The following is a 23577-nucleotide window of genomic DNA, read 5'->3' as shown; positions in this document are numbered from 1 at the left end:
TCAGCAAAAACCATGGCACCATTTGGGAGCTGTCTTTGGGTTTATTTCCCAGTACTTGGCCTGGGACCACTTCGTAAATTCCTCCATTGACAGGCGTTAAACTGGAGGATCATTATTAAGCAGTTGAACATAAATTTCGTTAACATGTTGGCTACCAATTCCCAAAGACATTCCAGAAATCCCTTTCATCAGTCTGCAAGTCTCTCATTCTTTCTCTTCCAGAAAACTATGACTGTCAGCATTCTGTCCTTGTTACCACAACTGTCCAGAACAGTGAAGGGGCTAAGATCTTACCCTACTTGTAATCTAAGAACCCTGACACAGTTTCATGAATGCCAGAATATCAGAAGACTCCTAGGACAAAGACAAGGGACTTTACTCTTCACCACTGTAGCAGTAGCCAGACAGCAGTTTCTCAAGCCCCAGTTCCTATAGGGCGATGCAAAGTTGGCCAAGTGATATATTCCCATGCAATGGAGAATAACCCTCAGGCTAGGGAATGGAAATTTTTTACAATGGTCAGTAAGCAAACTTATCTTCTTCTCTGGAAGTAAACATTTTTATCATCCAAAGCTGTAGTTATACAAAGATCCTTGAAAGATAGTCCATAACGAAAGTAGTCAGTGCTTCTGCTTATTCAAGGGCTCCAACCAGTACCATAGAGTAGAGATTCCTGCAAGTATGGGAATTTACATAAGATGAAATTAACCCTTCTATGTTCATCTTCCTATTAACCATGTTCAGCTTTTACCAGATTGATGACTTTATGCTTGAATCATCCAAGTTCAACAGTCCCTGGTGAAAAGATCTGAAATTTATAAAAACTTGCCTTTGAATAACTGTCCCATTTATGTTTTCTCTTTGGGAGCAATATAAAAATGGGTTAGACAATGCATTAATATTCTAAAACTGACATAAGCAATACTGAATAATATTCAGGTCATAGACATTTTAATGTGCATGTTAAAAGTTTGAAAAAACATTTAATTCACATTGCAGAGAACAAATAGGGAAGTATTGCTTCTTTAAACTTTTTTTTTTTTTTTTTTTTAGCTTACAGACTGCTGTGGACCAAAGGAAAGTGCTTCATGTATTGAGCAAAATAAAGACAATCAGTGTTTTGAAAATGAAACTGACAAAAAGACAAGAGTAAGTGTTAGAGTGTTTTCTTTTTTCTGTGTTTATTGGGCAAGATATGTCTTGTTCTCTGTGAAGTGTAAACTAATTTCTGGCTTTGGCCTGGAGAGCATGTGGGTTCTCCTGCTACTGAGTTGACATTGACTGTATATCATTTTGAGCAGTTGTTGTGTTTTCATTTTGAGAATTTTGTGTTCTTTGTGTGTTTTGGTGTATATTCTTAAGTTGCTGATAATCACACAACCATTTGGTAAACTAGTTCACTTCTCCTCTCTTCTCCTGTCTGGTTCAGGGCAGGAGAATAACCCTCACACGACTCTTTGGTAGTGGCTTTTAGGTCCTATCAGAGTTTTTTGGCAATAGCTTCCCTTAAGCAATCTGAAATCTACTTTAATCATACTTTTTGTGGTTGTCATGTGTATTTATTCAAGACAGGGAATCCCAATCAATCATCTATAGGGTTATGTTAAAGAGATCATAGTGCTTTAGATAATGAAATCAAGAAGAACTTGAATCCAAGGAAAGTATGTGTATTTCCAAGTACAAATATTTTATTAATCAGTAACCTCAGATTTATTTCTGATCATTTGCCACAAATTAATCCTTATTTATTATAGCCCAATGTTATAAACTGGGGTTCCATTCTCCATTTTATTGATAAAGACATCAAATTTAATCATGAAAACAAGAAAATAAATCATTATTATTTTTATGAATATCTAATACATATTTAAAGCACAGATAAGGAGATTTTAAGTATTTTTGGAGATTATAAGTATTGGCTTTATTGAGACTTCTTGAAATATGCCTTCAGTGATGTTTCTTCTTGTCTTTCTTCTGAATCTTCTGTTAGTAAGCAGAGGCAGTCTTCATTATGGCTCTATAAGCCTTCAAGTTTCTTTCAAATATGGGGTGGTATGTCTACTGAATGGTAAATGTCAATAAAGAACAGTTTTTCTGTTTATTATCATTTATAACCTGGGCTGTTTTCTGTCATTGCCAATTAGTTGAGCCTCTTAATGTTGACTTGATCTTGGGATTTGGGTAAGGTTCTGAGTCAGTCTCAATTATGAATTTTCATCATTATGATTTCTTCTATCTTAATTGCCTTGTCTGGAGAGAATGGTCAAGAAAGAATTCTTCAGATATTTTACAGAGCAACTTGGTAAGTTTATTTAAGTAGCACGGAGACAGGGCCCGTGGGCAGAAAAAGCTGTACTTTTGCTATATGAAACTGGTGGTTATATGCTTAGTGCTTAAGAGAGATGGGATGTGCAGGGAATATTAGATCATAAATGTCTTCTTCAAATTTCTACTCATAAAACAACTTTCACAAGATTTCTCTGGTGCTTATCATTCAGCTCAGTATTAGCTATTGGTGAAATGTACTGGCAGATATGAGATCCTTTAAGAATGTAGCAGCCAGTACCTATTTGATCCTTATCAAAGCTATGCAGGGTATAGGTCAGCCTACTGGGCTAAAGGTGAACATTTTTCTGCTTCTATCCCTCATCAATGACTGTGAGGAATTTAGTTAACATAAGAAAGGTTGTATGGTGAATTGTACTTCCCTTTGTAAAGAAACTATGGAACCTAGAGCCAAATTTAACTAGTGAACAGTTTACAGAATACCTCCATAAAAGACCATTGTCTCCTCTGCTGAAACATGTTTTTGTTTAACATAGAATCTGTTATTCAAGCTATCTGAGACTGTTATAATACCCTAAATGTGTTTCCAGAAAAGGAAGTCATCTAATTTGGCAGTGACACTATTTTTCTCCAAAAGGCTAGAGGGAGAGGGTAAATGTCCATACTAGATTCATGAATACTTAGAAAACAAATTTTTAGACTTCCTGGCTGTCTAAAGGATATTTGTATTCTTGCTTCCTGAAAATGGAGTCATCAGGCCTTAGTAAGATACAGATGTGCCAACTTGTCAAGCAGCTAAATTAAGTAAGTGCTGGCAAATATACTAGGAAAACTTTTGTGTTTTTATCATGGTAAAATATATTTCTAGCCTATGTAATTTAAATTCTAAAAGCTTTAGTTTTTTAACCTCACAGGTTAGTTATGAGATTTTAATGAGATCCTAAGTATGAACATGTTTAGTCCTACCTGGCAAATGGTAGATTTTTATTCTATTGAAATAAATTTCAAGTTTTACATTTGTTTTATTAAGGTGATAGATTCCGTTACAAATAGTTCTCAAGGTTTCCTTGGGTCCATATCTATATTACATAACTAAGTTTATACCATTTTTTTGGCTGGAAACCCTTTGGTCAAGAAGAGGCTCCTGCCTTGATTTCTACTTGTTGCTGTTCAAAATAAGTTCTGATTGAATTAAAATAAGCATCAGTGAGAAATTCCTAATTATCTTAAGAAGAAAATTAATTCTATCACAAACAAAAGAATAGTCATGATTATTGTATGAACACAAGATGTTACTGTAGCTATTTAGTTCATAGACAATTCTTCAAAGGATGTTGACAGTAAACCACAATTTGGAAATCACAATTATTTAGATCTATTAAATATTACACTGGACTTTGGTTTCTTCATCTTCATAATTAGGGTGTTAGATCAGATTATTTTTAAGGATTCTTCCAGATCTAAAGTCTGATCATTCTGTGGCAGTCAATAGCAGACAAATTATATTGTATAAATAGAGTCCACTAATAATACAATTAAAGTATGTTAGCCAGCAGTAACTAATGAGCCCCATACAAATTTAGACTTATGTGATAGACATGTATCTAGAACAAAAAACAGGAACATCTTCATTAAGCCATATTAATTTGAGAAAATTTCAACAACCCAGCTCATGGGCCAGTGATTCTTTTTTTTTTTAAAAAGATTTTATTTATTTATTTGAGAGAGAGAGAGAGCACAAGTGGGGGGAAAGGACAGAGGGAGATGGAGAGGCAGACTCCCTGCTCAGCAGGGAGCCTGATGTAGAACTCCATCCCAGGACCCTGGGATCATGACCAGAGCCGAAGGCAGATACTTAACCGACTGAGCCACCCAGGCACCCTGGGCCCATGATTCTTAAAGTGTGGTCCCCCAACCACAAGCATTAGTATCCTCTTAATTCTTAGGCTCCACTTCAGATCAAATGAATCAGAGAAATGCAAAGAGTAGGACCCAGACATCTGTGTTTTAATGAGACCGCCAACTGATTCTTAGGTTTGCTACAATTTGAGAACCACTGCCATGAGTAGTAAACCTCTGGACTTCCCTCTGAAGAGTCACTCGACATCTTTCCTGTCACATGCTTTAAACCAGTCAATTTAGGGAAGACCTAGAAAGCGATTCAAGGATTTATAAGGCAATTAAGATAGAAGAAATGCACCAGACGTACTTTTTAGGTTTCTTGTATGCATTTCTCATTTGTTGGTGACCCTCCCCAAAACTCTGTGCGCTGATTTTCTAACATCATTCAGAAACGTGTTAATGTCTGTATTGCTCTCTACTCACTTTTAGTTGCCCACTTTTGACCATAGCTTAATTCATAACAGGCTTCTGGAAGCTATCATACCAGATGGGAGATGTCTTCCCCAAAAATATTGATCCATAAAAATCAGAATCAGAAATAACTTTTTTTTAAAAGATTTTATTTATTTTCTTGAGAGAAAGTAAGAGAGAAAGAGTGAGAGTGAGAGAGAGAGCACAGAGGGAGAGGAAGAAGCAGACTTCCTGCTGGGCTCGATCCCAGGACCCCTCAATCATGACCTGAGCCTAGGGCAGATGCTTAACCAAGGGAGCCGCCCTCGAAATAACTTTCAATTGCATTCCTTATCTTTGCTCAGCAGGGAAACTTCTCCAATTTTTATTATACTTTTAGCAGAATTTTAATATGTTTGGAGATGCTTTTTGCCATCATTGAGGTTTAGACAACTGATTTCTCCTCTTTACAAAGTAGTTTTTTCAATTGCAAACTTTATCTTGCTCCAGTTTCAGGACGTACATGGATCATGGTGTTGTCACTTGTCGTATGATGTGGAAAACTCTCAAGTTACAAAGGGCAATACAATTTGCAAAATGTGTTACAGATATGTTTTCCAGAACTGATGAAATTTTGTAAATCTAGTAAGAAAATTAAAATGAGGAAATGAAAAAAAGATATCATTGAGAATTCTAGACCTTTACTGATGAAGAAATATTTTAAATTTAATGTGGCTCCTGTATTTTATTATTTCCCTTGAACAATCTTAAATAAGTGGAAGTATCTTTTAAGGCTATGCTCCATGTTCAAATAAATCTAATAAATAGAAGGTAAAGTCTGGAGATACGATTTTCTAGAATACCTGGTGAGAAACAATGAGGATTTTTAATCAGATCACAGGGAGAGGAGGGAACTTCGACAGGGCTCAGTGACCAAGTAAATTTGAGAGATGGGTGGTATCAGGATGAAAATAGGGAAATTTAGGTTGCCTAGTGGATAAACAGAATGGATTCAATAATGACGTCTTAAATTTGAGACAATGGTGGAACAGCTAAGGGGAAGTATTATTAGAGGTGTTGGACAGATTGGTTGAGAACCAAGTGTGATGTCAAAAGTAGGACAGTGTGATCGAGTGAAAAGAACATAAGGTCCACCGTCAGACACCACGGTTTATATCTTGGCTCTACCACTAATTAATCATGTAATCTTGAGCAGATTAAATGGCCTCTATTTTTATTTGTAAAATGTAGATAGTCTCTATCTTGTAGGGCCACAATAAGGATCAAATGAAACAGTTATATATGAAAGAACTGACAGCTAAATGTTCTGGTTATTGTTTATATTTGGAGACATGACTGTCTCTTAAAAATATTTTAAGTTTTAGATAATGTCTTGGTTCTTTGGTATTTTAAATCTAATTTCTTAAGCAGAAAACAGATTCTAGCTAATCTTGTGAATTAAAACTTGTTGGTAAAGGTATTAAGTGGATACTATGCAAATACCATAATGGATGGGGCATAAAGTTAGGTCCCTTTTAACAAGAACAGAGAGGTAACTGGGTGGAGAGAAATTTGACTGGAAAGGAAGCATGGTGTAGGGGTAGGTCATAACTGGAAGCCAGAGAACTTGGGTCATTGTCTTTGTACTCTGATTACTTGGGTGGTCTTGGACAAATCACTTGGCCAGGCTATGCCTCAGTTTCCTAATCTAAAGTGACTAGATAATTTACATTTTAAGTTATAATACATTTATAATACTTTGATAGAATAGGAAAATTATTGTTAGAGAATCCCAACATTGCCTTTATTTTTTTTTCAGATTAAAATGTATCTGTTAATGTACTCTGCACCTTCTGATTAAGAGTAACTTTGCAGCTCGGCTCTATTTCACTATTTACTGTCCTTGACAATATTTATAAGGAATCTTCTTTTCCTTAATGCTACTCAGCCATGGGAAAGAAGGTTTTTATATTTATTTGTTTTAGGGAGTGAGAGCAGAATGGGGATTTCCTTGCCTTTATATATGTACCTTAGATGATCTCCATGGTCCTTATTTTAAAATGGTTCCAAGTTAATCTTCCTGGAGAACTCAGTTCAAAATACCACAGAATTGTCTCCCCACCCCCACCCCATACCAACCTCAGGCTCCACACAGCAAGGCCTACCTGCTGGTTGCCCTCCAGTCTGAAAAAACAAACAGAATCAGAGGATTAAAAGTAATTTTAATAGTAATTTGGAGCAATGACTCTGCTCAGTCTTAAACCTCCTCTACTGCTGCCCTATAAGGGAGAATCTATCATTTCCTGGAAAGCCTCTAGTTATAGGATATTTACCACCTCCCAAGGTGTTCACTCCATCTGGGCAAGTTTAAATATTATGTAGTTATTCTTTAAAATTAAACTCATGATATTTAAACTATTTTAGCATATTTTCTATTTTCTAATGTCAGTGAAAGTAAAGTGGTAAACTTCTAAGTATCTGGAATTAATGGGGAATAATCTTTTCTTTTTGAGATGAGATACTGTAGTTAACTCTGGCTAATTTGGTTTACTAATGTAAAATGTAGAATGTAATTACTCCTCATTTTCTGGTTGATGAAGATATTGTGTTTTATCTTTGAGCATCTTGTAGTGCCTCAGGGTCAATATTCTGCCTATTAAAGAACAATGACTGGACTTCTTTATTAGCAATGCAGGAGATCAGGTTTTTGTATAACCAACTCTGACATATTCATAAAGCAATTTTATTTTTTTTTAAAGATTTTTATTTATTTATTTGAGAGGGAGACAGGGATAGCGAGAGAGAGCACATGAGCGGGGAGAAGAGGGAGAAACATCTCCTCTGTGAGCAGGGAACCCGATGTGGGGCTCAGTCCCAAGACCCTGGGATCATGACCTGAGCTGAAGGCAGATGCTTAACCAACTGAGCCACCTAGGTGCCCCTTCATAAAGCAATTTTAACTGGTCAATCCAAATATCAATTTACTGATTTACTAGCTGCCTCTAAAGCAACACAAATACTACAGAAGTGATATTCTGGTCTTTTGGCATTTCTGTATTTAGGAACCTAGTTTTTTTTTGTTTTGTTTTGTTTTTGTTTGTTTGTTTGTTTGTTTTACAACTGTTTGAAAACAGCAAAGCATACTCTGACAGATTAGGGAATATTCAGATATAGAGCCCTCAAACCAAACATTTGAAGTTTATGGTATTTACTATCTGGATAGATGAGTTAATGATTTTGAAAGTACATCAGATCAGACAAAGGTGGGATGAGTTGGAGTTGGATGATCAAGCTTCATGACCTGGTTCATCTGCTCAGTCAGTAGAGTGCCCACCATGCACCGGTTTACCAACTGAATAGCTATATAAATTTGAGCAAGTCAGTTTTTCTGAGCCTCAGTTTCATCACCTGTAAAATTATACTTAATTCACTGGTTGTAAATACTCAATAAGAATATGTATATGAATGTGTCTAATTACAGCCTGCTAAATAAAAAGTTAATGCTATATTTGAAAATTATTCTTTATTTTCTGTATTTATAAATACTGTGGTTAGTGTAAACATGTACTTAGAAACCAAGCTACATTAAAAGTGATAGATTGCAAATTTTGTGTTGGATCCTGATTCTAACCCTGTTTTTTTAAAAAAAAGTTTCTTTGGGACACAGCTTATTTATTCGTTCAGAAAAGTCTTTCACATCTGCTACATAGCTGGGCACTGTTCTAAACACTGGAGGTACAGCCATGGACAAAATAGATAAACTTCTTGCTCCCAAGAATAAATTTCAAGTAGAGGATATGTAAGATATGAATAAAGAAGATAATTTCAGATTGTGCTTGTTGCCGTGAAGGAAATAAATAGGATTACTTAATAGAGAATGATAGAAGGGAATGTAATTTAATTAAGGAGGTCAGTTGGGGATGTAAAAAGGTAGAATGTGGGAAGGGTGGTTAGCAAATACTCCAGAGGTGATTTATATCAACTTGAAAACAAAATAGCATTTCAGATCATATAGCTTTCCAGATTTGTGGCCTATGCATAACTATTTGGATTACTAGACTCTATTCGACTCATAGCATTGTATAATGTAAGAAAAATTAAGCTTTATAAGGAATGTACTTAATGCTCAGCAAACTTTATATAAACTGTTTTTTTAGGGGAATGGTTTTTATTGAATGTTTTTATCATTTATAGTTTACCACCTGTAATTTTCTAAATTTCAAAGGTTGTTTCAATTTGATGATAATAAGGGCGGGTGGTTACATGGTTATCAGTTACGTATGTTTCAACTCACCTACATGAGCAAAATTGACATGCAAACCATTGTGGGAAAGTAGGTGAAAAGTGAACATTTCTTGATTTCTGTGGCAATTTTTGATTCATTCAAAATTCTTATTTAATTTTTATGTTTGCCTTACAAAGAAAACTACATACTTAACACAGAGAATACATAGACTCCTACCTTTCATAAATCATTTTCAAGATCCGGTACTATCCATATCTTTTTTCATCATGGAAACTCTCTAGAAAAGTCGTCCTTTTCTAGTTGATCCTAATTTCCTATTTGCCTCTGGAGAGTTTGAAAACGAGGGCAGGCATTTTGCCCTGATCTGCCTGCAGTCTATTTATTTTACTAAGCTAACAAGCTATGCAGATGTCGTTCGTACGCCTGCTGTCCTGGGTATATGAGGAACAGACAGACGGAATGGAAGTCCATGTGGGTGGATTTCTTCAGTTATTTCCCTGGGAGCTAATCTTTTCTAACTGGAGGCTATTCCTTCTGGGTTGCTCCCAAGGTCCTTATAAACTATAAAGACCTCGGTGTAGGAGCCCAGGGATGTGTCTGTCTTTTTAGGGGGAATGCAAGTTGTTTGTAATTAGTCTGCACAGAGTCCAGGCTACCTTCCGCTGGAGAATGCCTGTCAGATCTGTCTGTGTCTCACTCTCAGGTTGGACCCAGGGAGGCAGAAACTGCCTCAGGATTTGAGGTATGGAAAGCGCATTGCATTCTGGGTTGGAGTAACCTAGGTGCTGTGTGACCTAGGACGAATCTCAGAGAGCTTCAGTTTCTTCATCTATGAAATAGGGGTTATATTTCCTTTTTGAAGGGTATAGTGACCATCAGAGATAATATGTATAAAGTATGTGCCACAGTATTTCCGATAATAGCCACTTGATAAATATAAATATAATAAAGATAAATATTTGTATTTGCAAATATCTTCAGTTATATACGCCAATCTTAATTGGTGTATTTCTTTCTTAAATATATAAATATATGTTATATATATTCTTTCTTAAATATATATACACACACATATATATATCAATGATAGCTATATGTACATATGGTTCTCAAGTGGACAAAGGATGCATATCATAGGTTAAAAAAATCTCTTATCAAGAAAAATAAATGGCATAACTGAAGCTGTGATCATTCTTTCATTTCCAAAATATTTATTTTGTACCTCTTAAGTAAGGGTATCATGCTAAGTGGCAGAGAATTGTATTATATCTGTCCTCAAGGGGCTTAGATTCTAGGAGAATAAGCACAGGATATATCTCACTATTAGAGGTTTTTTTTTTTTTTTTCTCCTACTGGGAAAAAAACAAAATAAAGTAATGAATATAAATGGTTAAGATACAGACTTAGTGCAAGTAATTTATAAAAGTAATTTTCTGATATCAAACCTCCAGTGGTAGATTTTACTAAGAATCAATATGTTCCTGGATTGGTATCATTAACCTTAAGGAATATCAAATCAAGTAAAGCAATTTTCAGGCTTTATATCTTGCCAAAGACTTCTTGTGAAATCACAGACCCAGTTGAGCTGTATGTCCGTAAAAAAAAAAAAAAAAAAAAAAAAATGCTTCAAGCTGATGCCTTGTTAATTTTAAAAATAAAAGAATGTTTCCCTTGAGACAAAAGGGTGGATTATCTTCTATCATCTTTAAATCTGAGGAAAATCAATGGAGACCAAGGTATACACAAAGTAGAAAGCTGCATCCTAAATGGAACTACACTTTAAAATGTTATTTTCTTTTATCTGAACATACAAACATTGTCCAATTAATCACATGTGGTACACAAAACCTAATGATTATAGAACATGTATATTTTTACAGCACATTTATACTCACTTAACATTACATGAATGATGTCCTTTTTTTTCCCCAGCAGAGGCTGCATGTTGTTTGTAAAATGCCTGCTCTAAAAGTGCTTTTATTTAATGGAAACCCATTGGATGTGTTCATGTAAGCTGATTGCATAAAGATGAAAGATATTATTGATTTACTTCTTTTTCAAACATAAAGTGTGCACAACATTCTTCTTCCTCACAACTTCTAGCTAACCCAGTGGGTCCTTCTCAACTCAGCACAGGGTTCCTCTCTGTAAAGGCTTCTCTGGCTACTCTATTCTGGATTTAATGCCTCTGTGTTGTGCTTCTCAAACACCCCAAGTGCTTGCTTTACTGTACTAGTTGATTCATGTGTAGGCAGGGATTTGGCTAGCTTTTACTCACCCTTGTGTCCCCACATAAGTACATTGTCAAGCACATTTGTTGAATTAATGAGATACTGGAGTAGGCAAAGGGAATATAGAGTCAAATTTTCCATCAAGGAGCATGTCATGGTTTAGTAAGTGATACAAACATTAATCCAAAAATTATATAGTGAGCCCTCAATAAACATGTGTTGGATGCATGACTTCGGAAGTGTATATGGTAGGCCTGCTATGCTAGATGAGTTGCCTTTATTCTGTAGGTCTTTACAGTTTGTGGACTGTTTCATCTGTGATTAGTCAGGCAGAAAGTTAGTCAAGCTCCCTCTGTCAGTTTGTCCATATCTTAGCTTTATCTACTCTAGGAAAATGGATGTGGTTCCAAACATACCTTTCTTCCAAGGGTACCTTGTAAAATATCCATCTTACTCTGCTACATGATTTACTTCCTTTCTCTAATTCCTGACTGTCTCTGTTCTGATCATGATCAACAAAACTCTGGACTTGCAGTAAGTTACTAGGTATTTGTCCTGGGTAAGTCATTTAAATTTTCAAGATGGTGAGACTGTCACAAGTGTTTTATCAACTTTAAAGTGCTATAGGAACATAAAGCCTAATGATTTTGAAGATGAATATGGCAGTCAGTCAATCAATTGCATGTTAGATAGCTTGTTTGTGTCATGGAAACACTGATACCTGTGAATACTCAAGGACATGATGTATACATACTTGAACACAAGTTTAGGAAGTAATGAATTAAATTATTATTATGGTGTAATAAATGAGGAAGTCAATAGTCAAAGTGATGATTTTTTTTTAACCTTTTGATATTACTAAACCATAAGAGAGTCACCTAATTTAATTTTACTTGTGTTGTTTAACTTGAAAATTATCTGGTTTATTACACCAGTAGGATAACAGTTTTATATCTATAAACAATTTTTTGAACCAGTTTTTTTTCTTTTCTTCTCTGAACACATATCTGATTTGCTATGAACTTTTTAATTAAAAAAAAATCCTTAGAAAAGTGCTCTCAATTTAGTAGAATAATGGCATATCAGTTTTTGAGACACTCGTCTATTTTGCAATCAGGAAGCTATCAAGGCTAGAACCTGAATAATTCATGAAAGGTGGAGGAATTTTACATGTTCATCCTGTTTTCAAATTGTTTATTGTAGAAAATATACTTTCTATAAAAAATGAGGGGTGTGTATGTGGTAGGTGGGGAATGGTTAATCACAGTGTGTATGGGTCCCTAGACAATTCTTCTTATTGCCCTCAGTGATCCAGCTGACCATGTGTTTTCCTTCTAGGAGGCAAAAGGAGGCATTGATTTCCCATTTTTATTGGTCAGGTAGTGCTTTCCAGCCTGTCATTCATTCTCTCTGTCTAATTCCTCCACCCCTTCTCTCTGCACCCCTGTTTCTTTCTGTCTGTTCCAGTCTGTCTTTGTCTATGTGTCTAAGAGGATGAAGGAAAGGTATGTTACCATCCAGAGTGATGCTTGTTAAGCATCTCAAATGCAGTCTGTGTAGCAGTTTCCCTGGAAGATAGGGAGGGATTTGAGGGTAGGGGGAAGGTTAATCCCTTGGCTGTTAAAATGCTGCGGAAGGGAACACAAAGCTCTAACCACATAATAAGTGCCCGCAGGCAGCCAGTGAGGAGGGAAAAGTTCAGGAAAAGAACTCATTTTTTTTTTGTCTCTCAGAACGTGGAACTTCTGTAAACACTTTGGAACCTCCTCTCACCCCAATTTTATAATATACTTATTTCTTTAAATATTTAGGTTGTTTGTGTATTCACAGACGTCAGTGACCGCACAAATAGGTACAGAAATAAAAGAAGAAATTTAATGCTTTCTAAGTTAAACCTCCAAATCCTCAGTTTGTAATGTCCCTGGCCTCAATTTTCCTTTTCCAGCTGTTAGTCATTTGTAAGAACTGCCCTTTTAATTGCAAGTGAGTTGGGATGTGATGTATTCAGCGCTGCATGCACTGTAGCTTTTCAGTCATATCTTTCGAGTCATTTAGACTCCCAGGGAGTCATGTTCATAATAAATAGCTTTTTATTATCCAAAGCCGCTGTTCTGGCAGCGAAACGACAGCCCTTTGATAGATGGGCCGGGTAGTTTTTTGTGTTGTGCTTACTCAGAGTTGTTAGTAGGAAAGACGAAGGCAGCAAAGGGGGGACTTTGGCAAAGCAGCTCTTATGGGTAGACTGGAAGCAGCAGATCAGAATTCAGAAACAAGAACGAGAGCTGAAATGTGATTCTCTGGTGCCTGGTGTAACACTCCTCTCCACGATAGAACTGTGCGGGGCACTCTCAGGAGCCTTGTTCCGATCTCCGAATCCACTAAAGGACCATGCAGTCGCGGAGCCCAGCAAGCCACCGGGAAGTTTTGCCGGAGCTGATTTCTAGGGGATTTTCCGGTGCCTAGGAGAATCCTGCTTGCTTTGAACTGTATGGAGGAGGGCTCCAGTTTCCCATGAGGGGCCCCCTTGGAAAAGCCGTCTGTACAGAATCCAGGCTCTGCTTCTCTCTGTGTGCTATTTATCAAAAGGCTTTTCTCACCTTTGCTGATTTGCTGGTGTGATTTCCATGTACTGAGTCCTGTGTAGGGATCCAGGATGGATTGCCTGTGCATTGTCACCACAAAGGTAGGATAGGAAACAGGGCTGTGGTGTGCAGCATTTTTCTGTTACTATTCTGGTCCTGTAATTAAACAGCTCTGGTAGGTGCTGCAGGTCATGAGATAAAATGATTAGTATAATGTACTTTGCTTGGCATTTTGTTCCCCATGAGGGTCTGAGGATCCTACCCTTATTTGATTTCAACTTCTTATAGTGATATTGTGTGTTTGTGCAAATGAAAGGAGAATTTGCCTGTGTTTTTTTTATGGAAGGATTTGCTTTTGCCTCTATTTATAGCTCAATATTAAAATATCTATAGTAGTAGTATAGCTTACACATCATTTTAACATAACATATCAGGGTAGTCTTTCTGAGTGTGATAATTAGCTTTTCATTTAAAAACCATGTCTCCTATGCTTGAAGAAGCCAATCAGCTTTACTGTGGCCTGACATATTGTTTCTGATTGGAGAATTCTGATATTCTGCATTTTAGTGATTTTTTTTTAAAGGAAAAAAATATCTTTAGCCCCGATTTAAAACAAACAAACAAACACAATATTTATTGTTGAACTGATTCTGTTTTGATTAGAGGCAAATGAAATATTTGCATTATCAGAAATAGAAATAAAAATGGGATGGAATAAAATCAATAGGCATTCCTTTTATGGGTTTATGACAAAGAGCTAGAAATTTCAAATGCATTTTATTTTATTCTGTCATCAGTTCAAAAAAAGGTATTTAAATTTCATAAACACTGGTTATTTAATTAGAAATTACTATTTATTTTTAGAAAAAAAAAACTAATTAAAACACACTTATTCATTAGCTTCCTTTTCATTTTGCATGTAGGCACACCGTGAGTTAGTTTGAGCTATATCTTTTAGTATCTCACATTGATTAGACACCCATTAAACATGACAAAATCAATAGCTTAGTGCCTAAGCCTCATTAAGTGTAGATTTCCCACTGTGATCTCCTTGCACCACTAAAGAAAAGATTATTTAATTTTGAAGCCACAAGCCAAGTTCTTCATAGTATGACCTTAAATACTGTACTTTTCCAGATTATATTTCAGAAGATCTTAATGGATCTCTTCCCATATGGTCTAGTATCACATGGCAGCTTCATTGATGTTAATGGATTTGAAACCTAGAAACTTCTAATTGGGTTAGTTGACCAGGCCTCAAAATTACCTTATTTTACTTTTAAAAGTTGCCAAGCATCTAATTCATTTTTTTCAAGTCAGTAAGAAATTGTATTTCCATATGTAATCTAGGAAAGGAAATATTTTCTTAAACATGCTGTACTTTCCCTGAGGTATTACACTCAGTGTTACTTTTCTTGAGTGGATACTGTCAGGTCTGACTTAATGTGTGTTTCATTTATCCCCAAATCATAATAATTGCAGGTACTGTGAACATAATGAGTACTTTAAAAATAAGTTATGAAAAGTTAGTTATTAATTACAACCCCAAACTGTAATCTGTTGCATTGAACAATTTATTAAACAATTAAATCAACACTGAAATCTAAGTTTCCTCAGTTTGGAAAACATGATCTAATAAAGAAAACATGTCATGTGCTTTATATTCTTTTAACAAAGTATTAATGACCACAGGTACAAATGAAAAAATACTATTCTGCTTTAAATGCTGTATTAGACATAAATGTCATTAGTTCAATATTTTGATTTATCGTATAAATTACACAGCTCAATAGGACAAACACCCATGTGAGATTTCACGAATTTTCTGAATTATATTCATGAATATTTCTAGGGTGGCACACATATCATCTTTATAGGACAGATATACTTACAACAAAGTCATATTATGATGGTGGTAAATAGTGCATGGTTGATTTAAAAGCTCCGTATGAATGAGGAGACTTCCTGGCCAGCTTCAGATCCCAAATCCCGTCCACCTCACCTACCACCATTGGTGCTCTTTTTTTTTTTTTTCCAAGTGGCCCTGCACTTGGAATGTCCTTGCCCCACTTTCCTGGGACTCTTTGATAGGAAACTTGTCAACAACTTGGAAATTTTAATTCTATTTTAGTTCACCTCCCATCTTTTTCTTCTCTAGCAATGAGTTTACCTTCTAGCTGCTCTGGCTGAGATACTTTCTTCAAGTCTTGCTTTACAGCAGCTCTGTGTGAGACTGGAACTCCTAACTATCCTGATCTGTCCTGGGCTCCACCTCACCTACAGCGCATCTCAATATCACCCTTGTTAAAATTTTCAGTGGCAGGGAAACATAAATACTTCCCCTGGTTCTCTTTCCTTCCTGTGTTGGCATGAAAGGCACTTACTGTCCCCTTGGACCCACTTCCTCTATTACACACACTGTAGAAGTAAACTCCTCTTCATGTCTCTGCTGCACATTCCTAAGAATGGATGTTAGAAGATTAATGAGAGGAGAGATTATGACAAATCAAAACAAAGCACTGTATAATGGCATATAAATGGATCTATTAGACATATCAAGAAATGTTTTTAGCTTTTCTGCATATAAAAAAGAAATGACTGTGACACATTTCATAATAATCTAACCCCTCTGATAAAATAATCCTACCCTAGATCTCACCCATAAGACTCAGGTTGCTTACTGTCTTAATTATTCTAGTCTGGTCAGACTGGTTTGCCCTCAGGTTTGAGGTAAAATCTTTTAGGCCAAGAAATAATCAGAGCAACCAAAAACAGAGTTTCTGCCACAGGGTTCCCAAGGTCTTTTCAGATGTTCAGAAAACTCACTTTCAAAGAAGATTGAGTCATCTCTTTTATTTGACTGTTTCTGTCCAGTTTCAGTTTCCACTCTTTTGTCACAGATGTCACTACTGAGAATGAGAAGTAACATTACTTAGTGTGAAAAGTAGAACTCTAGAGCAAGACTTGGGCTTAAGTTGTAGTTCTGACAATTACTAGCTTAGGATTTACTAAACTGTTTAACCTGATCTCCATGAACCTTTATTTCCTCATCTGTGAAAGGGATGCATTATCTGTGCGAGAGTGATGTTGTGGTAAAGTGTAGAAAGTACCTAGCACAATTCCTGGCATATGGAAAGAATTCAACATAGGACAATTTACTTAGTAGCACACAATTTATATCTTTAACCTATCCCTCTGTTTGGTTGAGGTCACTGAGGAAAATTAAGATAATCTCAATAATACTGATTAAACACTATTTACTTGTTAATATAATACATTTTATAGAATGGGCATTTCTTTTTTTTTTTTTTTAAGATTTTATTTATTTGAGAGAGAGAATGAGAGTGAGCACAAAAGAGAGAGCGCCAGTAGGAGGAGAGCCAGAGGGAGAGGGAGAAGCAAACTCCCCGCTGAGCAGGGAGCTGGATGCAGACTCCATTCCAGGACCCTGAGATCATGACCTGAGCCGGAGGCAGACACTTAACTGACTGAGCCATTCAGGTGCCACAGAGTTGGCATTTCTTAAATATGTTTTGAATGATTGTAAGACAATATTCCCAATAATTTTGATAACTAAAATTTAAGGAAGATAATGTTAGACTATGTTAAGGCAGAGACATTCTGTTAGGTGATTGGCCAATAGGACAACAGTTTTAGATAGCAAGCAGAATATTCTGGGTTAAATTTAATAAAGTGCAAGCAGTAAGTTGAATTTTTCTTTTGTTGTGTAGGGATTCTTTAGTATGATATGTAATAACATAGTGAATTGATACAAGAACAGAAGAAATATGCAACTATGTAAAATCAAAGTAAATCTGCACTTTGTGACTTTGTGCACCACGAGGCATATGGGTATCAGTGTCCTTGCCTGTAAAATGAAGGCATTTTATTGCATCTTTGAGGTTCTTCCTTTTCTATCTCTAAACAATATTATTCTAAACTATATTATCTCTGAGAATAAAATTATTTATGTACACTAAGTATCTTAAAAAGTAGTAGTGGATAAAACGTAAAATGATACCATTTCCCATGTCCATTAACCAGACTTATGGACATTAAAAAAAGTTTAAAGAAATCTACAAAGACAACTATAATACATTAGGTTGCTACTGTAATTTGTAATAAAGGCATGATGGTACTATTAATTTGTAATATGTTTAATGGTATTAACAGGTTACTGTGCATAATAAAATTCAAAGAGCAGAATGAAAAGTGGACTAGGCAGTATAAAAGATGCTTTACTGATGTTGTTAATACTATGTCTCCTCTGTAAGTTAGATATCACTCTTTGGCTCCATCAACCCACTATCTTTTACACTAAAATTGCTCAGAATTTCTGAAAGAAAATAGAAGTTGTCGCTGGGCATTTAGAAGATATTTTTTTATCAAGACTACTAAGTATCATATTACTTATTATGACCGGAATAGAAAAAAATGGCATATTATATTCTTAGAAATGAGTTTATCATAGAAATATTTATAACTATAGTTTTGGGGGGTAAAATAATTTTTATTTTCCACCAGACCTTTACGTAGAGAAAAGGAAGCAAGTCACCAAGGCAACAAATGATTTGCCTGAGTGGCCCTGTCTTCATAGACAAAGCTGTTTATTCATGCAGGTGTGTACTTCTGTCTGCTCTTACGGTGGAAGCAGCACACCCATTCATTCATTCATTTTATTTATTTAACAGGTATTTATTTATTGAGTGCCTAGTATATACCTGACATATTGGTAGGCATAGGAATGTAATTAACAGTCTTTTCTCATGGAATTTTTAGTCTAATGAAGAAAGCAGCCATTTATAGGGAGGGTATGTGCTATGGTGAGCGCTGTGAATTGTGTAAGACTGATGAATCACAGACCTGTACCCCTTAAACAAATAATACATTATATGTTAATTAAAAAAATAAAAAAAATTAAAAAATGAACAAAGAAAAAAGATTAAAAAAAGAAAATAACAGTAATGTGTAATAACGGGGTGAATATAGAATGCTATGGCAATGAGCAAAGGGATATCTAAAGACTCTGGTGGACTTAGATGCAGGGTAGTCAAGGGCTTAGTATCAGGAAAGAGTTTTCTGGGGAAGTGACAATTAAGCTGATATGTACAAGGGAGGACACAATGGGGATGGGAAAAGTGTTTTAAGCAAAGTCCTAGATGTGATAGATGGTAGATAGATAGATAGATAGATAGATAGATAGATAGATAGATGATAGATAGATGATAGATGAGAGATACACAGATAATGAAGAGAGGGAAGAGAGAGACAAAAGAGAAGAGGTAGAAAAGAGAGAATGGTACATTCAAGGAAAGGAAAGACAGTGTAGCTGGGATCTAAGGGGTTCAAAGTGAGTAGCAAGATACAAAGCATGCAGAGATAGGTAGGGACCCAGTTATAAGTATCAAAAAGTTGAGATGTTGTCTTAAAGGAAATAGGATTTTCCCTGTATCATTAATAATGATCCCAAGCCCTAGTTTGCTCTTTCACCCAGTTTGTTTCCCTAATTTAAGCTTTCTCATTCTATTTTCTACTATATCTGCCTTTGCCCATCCTTATACTTATTCAGTAAAAATAGTGGTTTTACCTTTCACTAGCTGAATGACCTTCTCTAAACTGTATTTTTCTCTTCCATAAATTTGTACCTTTATCACAGTCTTGTTTTGAGGGTTCAGTGAGGTGATAAATATAAAATGCTTAACATATTACCCTTAGGGGGTGGGTGTGCTTTTTTATTGGGGTCCATAGTCTCCCTATCTTCCTATAGTTCCTTCATGCTCTTCTCATATTTATTCTGCCAGTGACACTGGTTTTGATACCTGTCATCCTAACCAAGTGGGATTCCTATGCCTACCGATATGTCAAGTATATACTCTATACAGTGACAGGGGCTAGAGGGTCACTGGAGCAAGGGACTTAATGGACCAGGGAAAAATCTACTCAGTGGCAGAGAGAGGCAGAAATACAGCTAAAAGTAGGGAAAATTTAATACAATCTGGCCTTTTTGTGTAGGAAAGTAAGAGAAATAGCCAGTGTGAAGAGATTCCATGACTCTATTAGTAACCTGGGATTAACCATTTTAATAACATAAAACACTTTGGCATATTTATTCCACTAATATAATAGCTTAACTTTCCTTTATTAGGTATTCCATATATCTTTCAGAATGATCATCTAATACCTAAGTCCAATGGTATAGCCCTGCTATAGCACCCTACTGAACTCAAGATGAGTAGTTGTCCAAATTCTTTCCTTAGTATATAATTCTATTTTGACCTAGCCTCTGAATTCCTCTCCTGTATTATCTTCCATCATTTTGCCTTGTGTTTTATATTCCAAGAATCTTAAAAATGCATGGACCAGAACATACTTATGTCTATGCTACCTTCTATGGCCTTCCTTAAACTAACACATTGGTCTTGCTGGCTTCCCTCTGTTCTTTGAAGGTATCAGCCATGTTCCTGTTTTGGAGACTACCACTCAACTCCTCTGTCTAGATGGCTCTGTCCATCTATCTATCTTACCTATCTTCCAGGTCTAACTATGCATGCCACTCCCTTTCCTCAAATCCCCAGTTAGATTGTATACTCATGGTGTTATCTCATATTATTCCATATTTCTGCCTGTTACAATTCATAATTGTACACTGATTTATATGATTATTTTCTCAGTGTCTCCTTCTTGACTAGCCAGAGGTCCATAAGGAAAGAGATACCTATTTTTCTCATTTTTGTATATGTAATGTCTGGGACACTTCCTAGCACACTGAAGGAACTTGATGAATTTAATTAACTCATTCAGTTTCAGACCAACCCAATAAAGTAAAATCCCCCATACCTTAAAGATTTGGCATACTCACACAGCTGAGCAGCTTCGTAGTGGGGATTTGAAACCAGGTCTTTGTGATTCTAATATCCATACTTCTGTCCACTGTCATTATCCCCTTGTTGAATCACTTCACGTTATTATTTAATTAAAACATACTTTTTTGGGCACCTGGGTGGCGCAGTTGGTTAAGTGACTGCCTTCGGCTCAGGTCATGATCCCAGGGTCCTGGGATCGAGTCCCACATCGGGCTCCCGGCTCAGCGGGGAGCCTGCTTCTCCCTCTGACCCTCTCCCCTCTCATGCTGTTTCTCTCTCACTCGCTCTCTAATAAATAAATAAATAAATATTAAAAAAAAACCAACATACTTTTTTTATTATTATGTTATGTTAATCACCATACATTACATCGTTAGTTTTTTTAAAATTTTTTATTGTTATGTTAATCACCATACATTACATCATTAGTTTCTGATGTACTGTTCCATGATTCATTGTTTGTTCATAACAGCCAGTGCTCCATGCGGAACATGCCCTCTTTAATACCCATCACCAGGCTAACCCATCCTTCCAACCCCCTCCCCTCTAGAACCCTCAGTTTGTTTTTCAGAGTCCATCGACTCTCATGGTTTGTCTCCCCCTCCGATTTCCCCCCCTCATTCTTCCTCTCCTGCTATCTTCTTCTTCTTTTTTTTTCTTAACATATATTGCATTATTTGTTTCAGAGGTACAGATCTGTGATTCAACAGTCTTGCACAATTCACAGTGCTCACCATAGCACATACCCTCCCCAATATCTATCAGCCAGCCACCCCATCCCTCCCACCCCACCCCCCATTCCAGCAAACCTCAGTTTCCTGAGATTAAGAATTCCTCATATCAGTGAGGTCATATGATGCATGTCTTTCTCTGATTGACTTATTTCGCTCAGCATAACACCCTCCAGTTCCATTCACGTCGTTGTAAAAGGCAAGATTTCATTCCGTTTGATGGCTGCATAATATTCCATTGTATATATATATATACCACTGCTTCTTTATCCATTCAACTGTCGATGGACATCTTGGCTCTTTCCACAGTTTGGCTATTGTGGACATTGCTGCTATAAACATCGGGGTGCACATACCCCTTCGGATCCCTACATTTGTATCTTTGGGGTAAATACCCAGTAGTGCAATTGCTGGATCATATGGTAGCTCTATTTTCAACTTTTTGAGGAACCTCCATACTGTTTTCCAGAGGGGCTGCACCAGCTTGCATTCCCACCAACAGTGTAGGAGGGTTCCCCTTTCTCCGCATCCCCACCAACATCTGTCGTTTCCTGACTTGTTAATTTTAGCCATTCTGACTGGCATGAAGTGGTATCTCATTGAGGTTTTGATTTGGATTTCCCTGATGCCAAGCAATCTTGAGCACTTTTTCATGTGTCTGTTGGCCATTTGGATGTCTTCTCTGGAAAAATGTCTGTTCATGTCTTCTGCCCATTTCTTGATTGGATCATTTGTTCTTTGGGTGTTGAGTTTGATAAGTTCTTTATAGATTTTGGATACTAGCCCTTTATCTGATATGTCATTTGCAAATATCTTCTCCCATTCTGTCAGTTGTCTTTTGGTTTTGTTGACTGTTTCTTTTGCTGTGCAAAAACTTTATCTTGATGAAGTCCCAATAGTTCATTTTTGCCCTTGCTTCCCTTGCCTTTGGTGATGTTTCTAGGAAGAAGTTGCTTTGGCTGAGGTCAAAGAGGTTGCTGCCTGTGTTCTCCTTTAGGATTTTGATGGACTCCTGTCTCACATTTAGGTCTTTCAAACATTTGGAGTCTATTGTTGTGTGTGGTGTAAGGAAATGGCACAGTTTCATTCTTCTGCATGTGGCTGTCCAATTTTCCCAACACCATTTGTTGAAGAGACTGTCTTTGTTCCATTGGACATTCTTTCCTGCTTTGTCAAAGATGAGTTGACCATAGAGTTGAGGATCCATTTCTGGGCTCTCTATTCTGTTCCATTGATCCATGTGTCTGTTTTTGTGCCAGTACCATACTGTCTGGATGATGACAGCTTTGTAATAGAGCTGGAAGTCCGGAATTGTGATGCTGCCAGCTTTGCTTTTCTTTTTCAACATTCCTCTGGGTATTTGGGGTCTTTTCTGGTTCCATACAAATTTTAGGATTATTTGTTCCATTTCTTTGAAAAAAGTGGATGGTATTTTGATGGGGATTGCATTGAATGTGTAGATTGCTCTAGGTAGCATTGACATCTTCACAATATTTGTTCTTCCAATCCATGAGCATGGAACGTTTTCCCATGTCTTTGTGTCTTCCTCAATTTCTTTCATGAGTATTTTATAGTTTTCTTCTCAGTACAGATCCTTTGCCTCTTTGGTTAGATTTATTCCTAGGTATCTTATGGTTTTGGGTGCAATTGTAAATGGGATCAGCTCCTTAATTTCTCTTTCTTCTGTCTTGATGTTGGTGTATAGGAATGCCACTGATTTCTGTGCATTGATTTTATATTGTTCCACTTTACTGAATTCCTGTATGAGTTCTAGCAGTTTTGGGATGGACTCTTTTGGGTTTTCCACATAAAGTATCATATCATATGCAAAGAGTGAGAGTTTGACTTCTTCTTTGCCGATTTGGATGCCTTTTATTTCTTTTTGTTGTCTGATTGCTGTGGGTAGGACTTCTAATACTATGCTGAATAGCAGTGGTGATAGTGGACATCCCTACCACGTTCCTGACCTTAGGGGGAAAGCTCTCAGTTTTTTCCCATTGAGAATGATATTGACTGTGGGTTTTTCATAGATGGCTTTTATGATATTGAGGTATGTACCCTCTATCCCTATCCTCTGAAGAGTTTTGATCAAGAAAGGATGCTGTACTTTGTCAAATGCTTTTTCTGCATCTAATGAGAGGATCATATGATTCTTGTTCTTTCTTTTGTTAATGTATTGTATCATGTTGATTGATTTGTGGATATTGAACCAACCTCACAGCCCAGGGATAAATCCCACTTGGTCGTGGTGAATAATCCTTTTAATATACTGTTGGATCCTATTGGCTAGAATTTTGGTGAGAATTTTTGCATCCATGTTCATCAAGGATAGTGGTCTGTCACTGT

The 23577-nt window shown here is 36.4% G+C and overlaps 1 protein-coding gene across 2 annotated transcripts in view; it reads left to right on the top strand.

Annotated features, from left to right (window-relative positions):
• LOC118004280 (disks large homolog 1-like) overlaps nucleotides 1-23577 on the top strand; it is a 1118862-nt gene that overhangs the window by 508847 nt on the left and 586438 nt on the right. For both annotated transcript variants that reach the window (XM_034995574.1, XM_034995573.1), the window contains exon 4: nucleotides 1054-1149. In XM_034995574.1, the coding sequence (XP_034851465.1) occupies nucleotides 1054-1149 (96 nt within the window). The remainder of the gene's footprint in view (nucleotides 1-1053; nucleotides 1150-23577) is intronic.

The sequence above is a fragment of the Mirounga leonina genome, unplaced genomic scaffold (assembly GCF_011800145.1).
Source record: "Mirounga leonina isolate KUSES-001 unplaced genomic scaffold, KU_Mleo_1.0 Mir_92, whole genome shotgun sequence".
Classification (NCBI taxonomy): Eukaryota; Metazoa; Chordata; class Mammalia; order Carnivora; family Phocidae; genus Mirounga; species Mirounga leonina.
The sequence above is the reverse complement of the archived record's forward strand: the minus strand, read 5'-3'. Positions and strand labels throughout refer to the sequence as shown.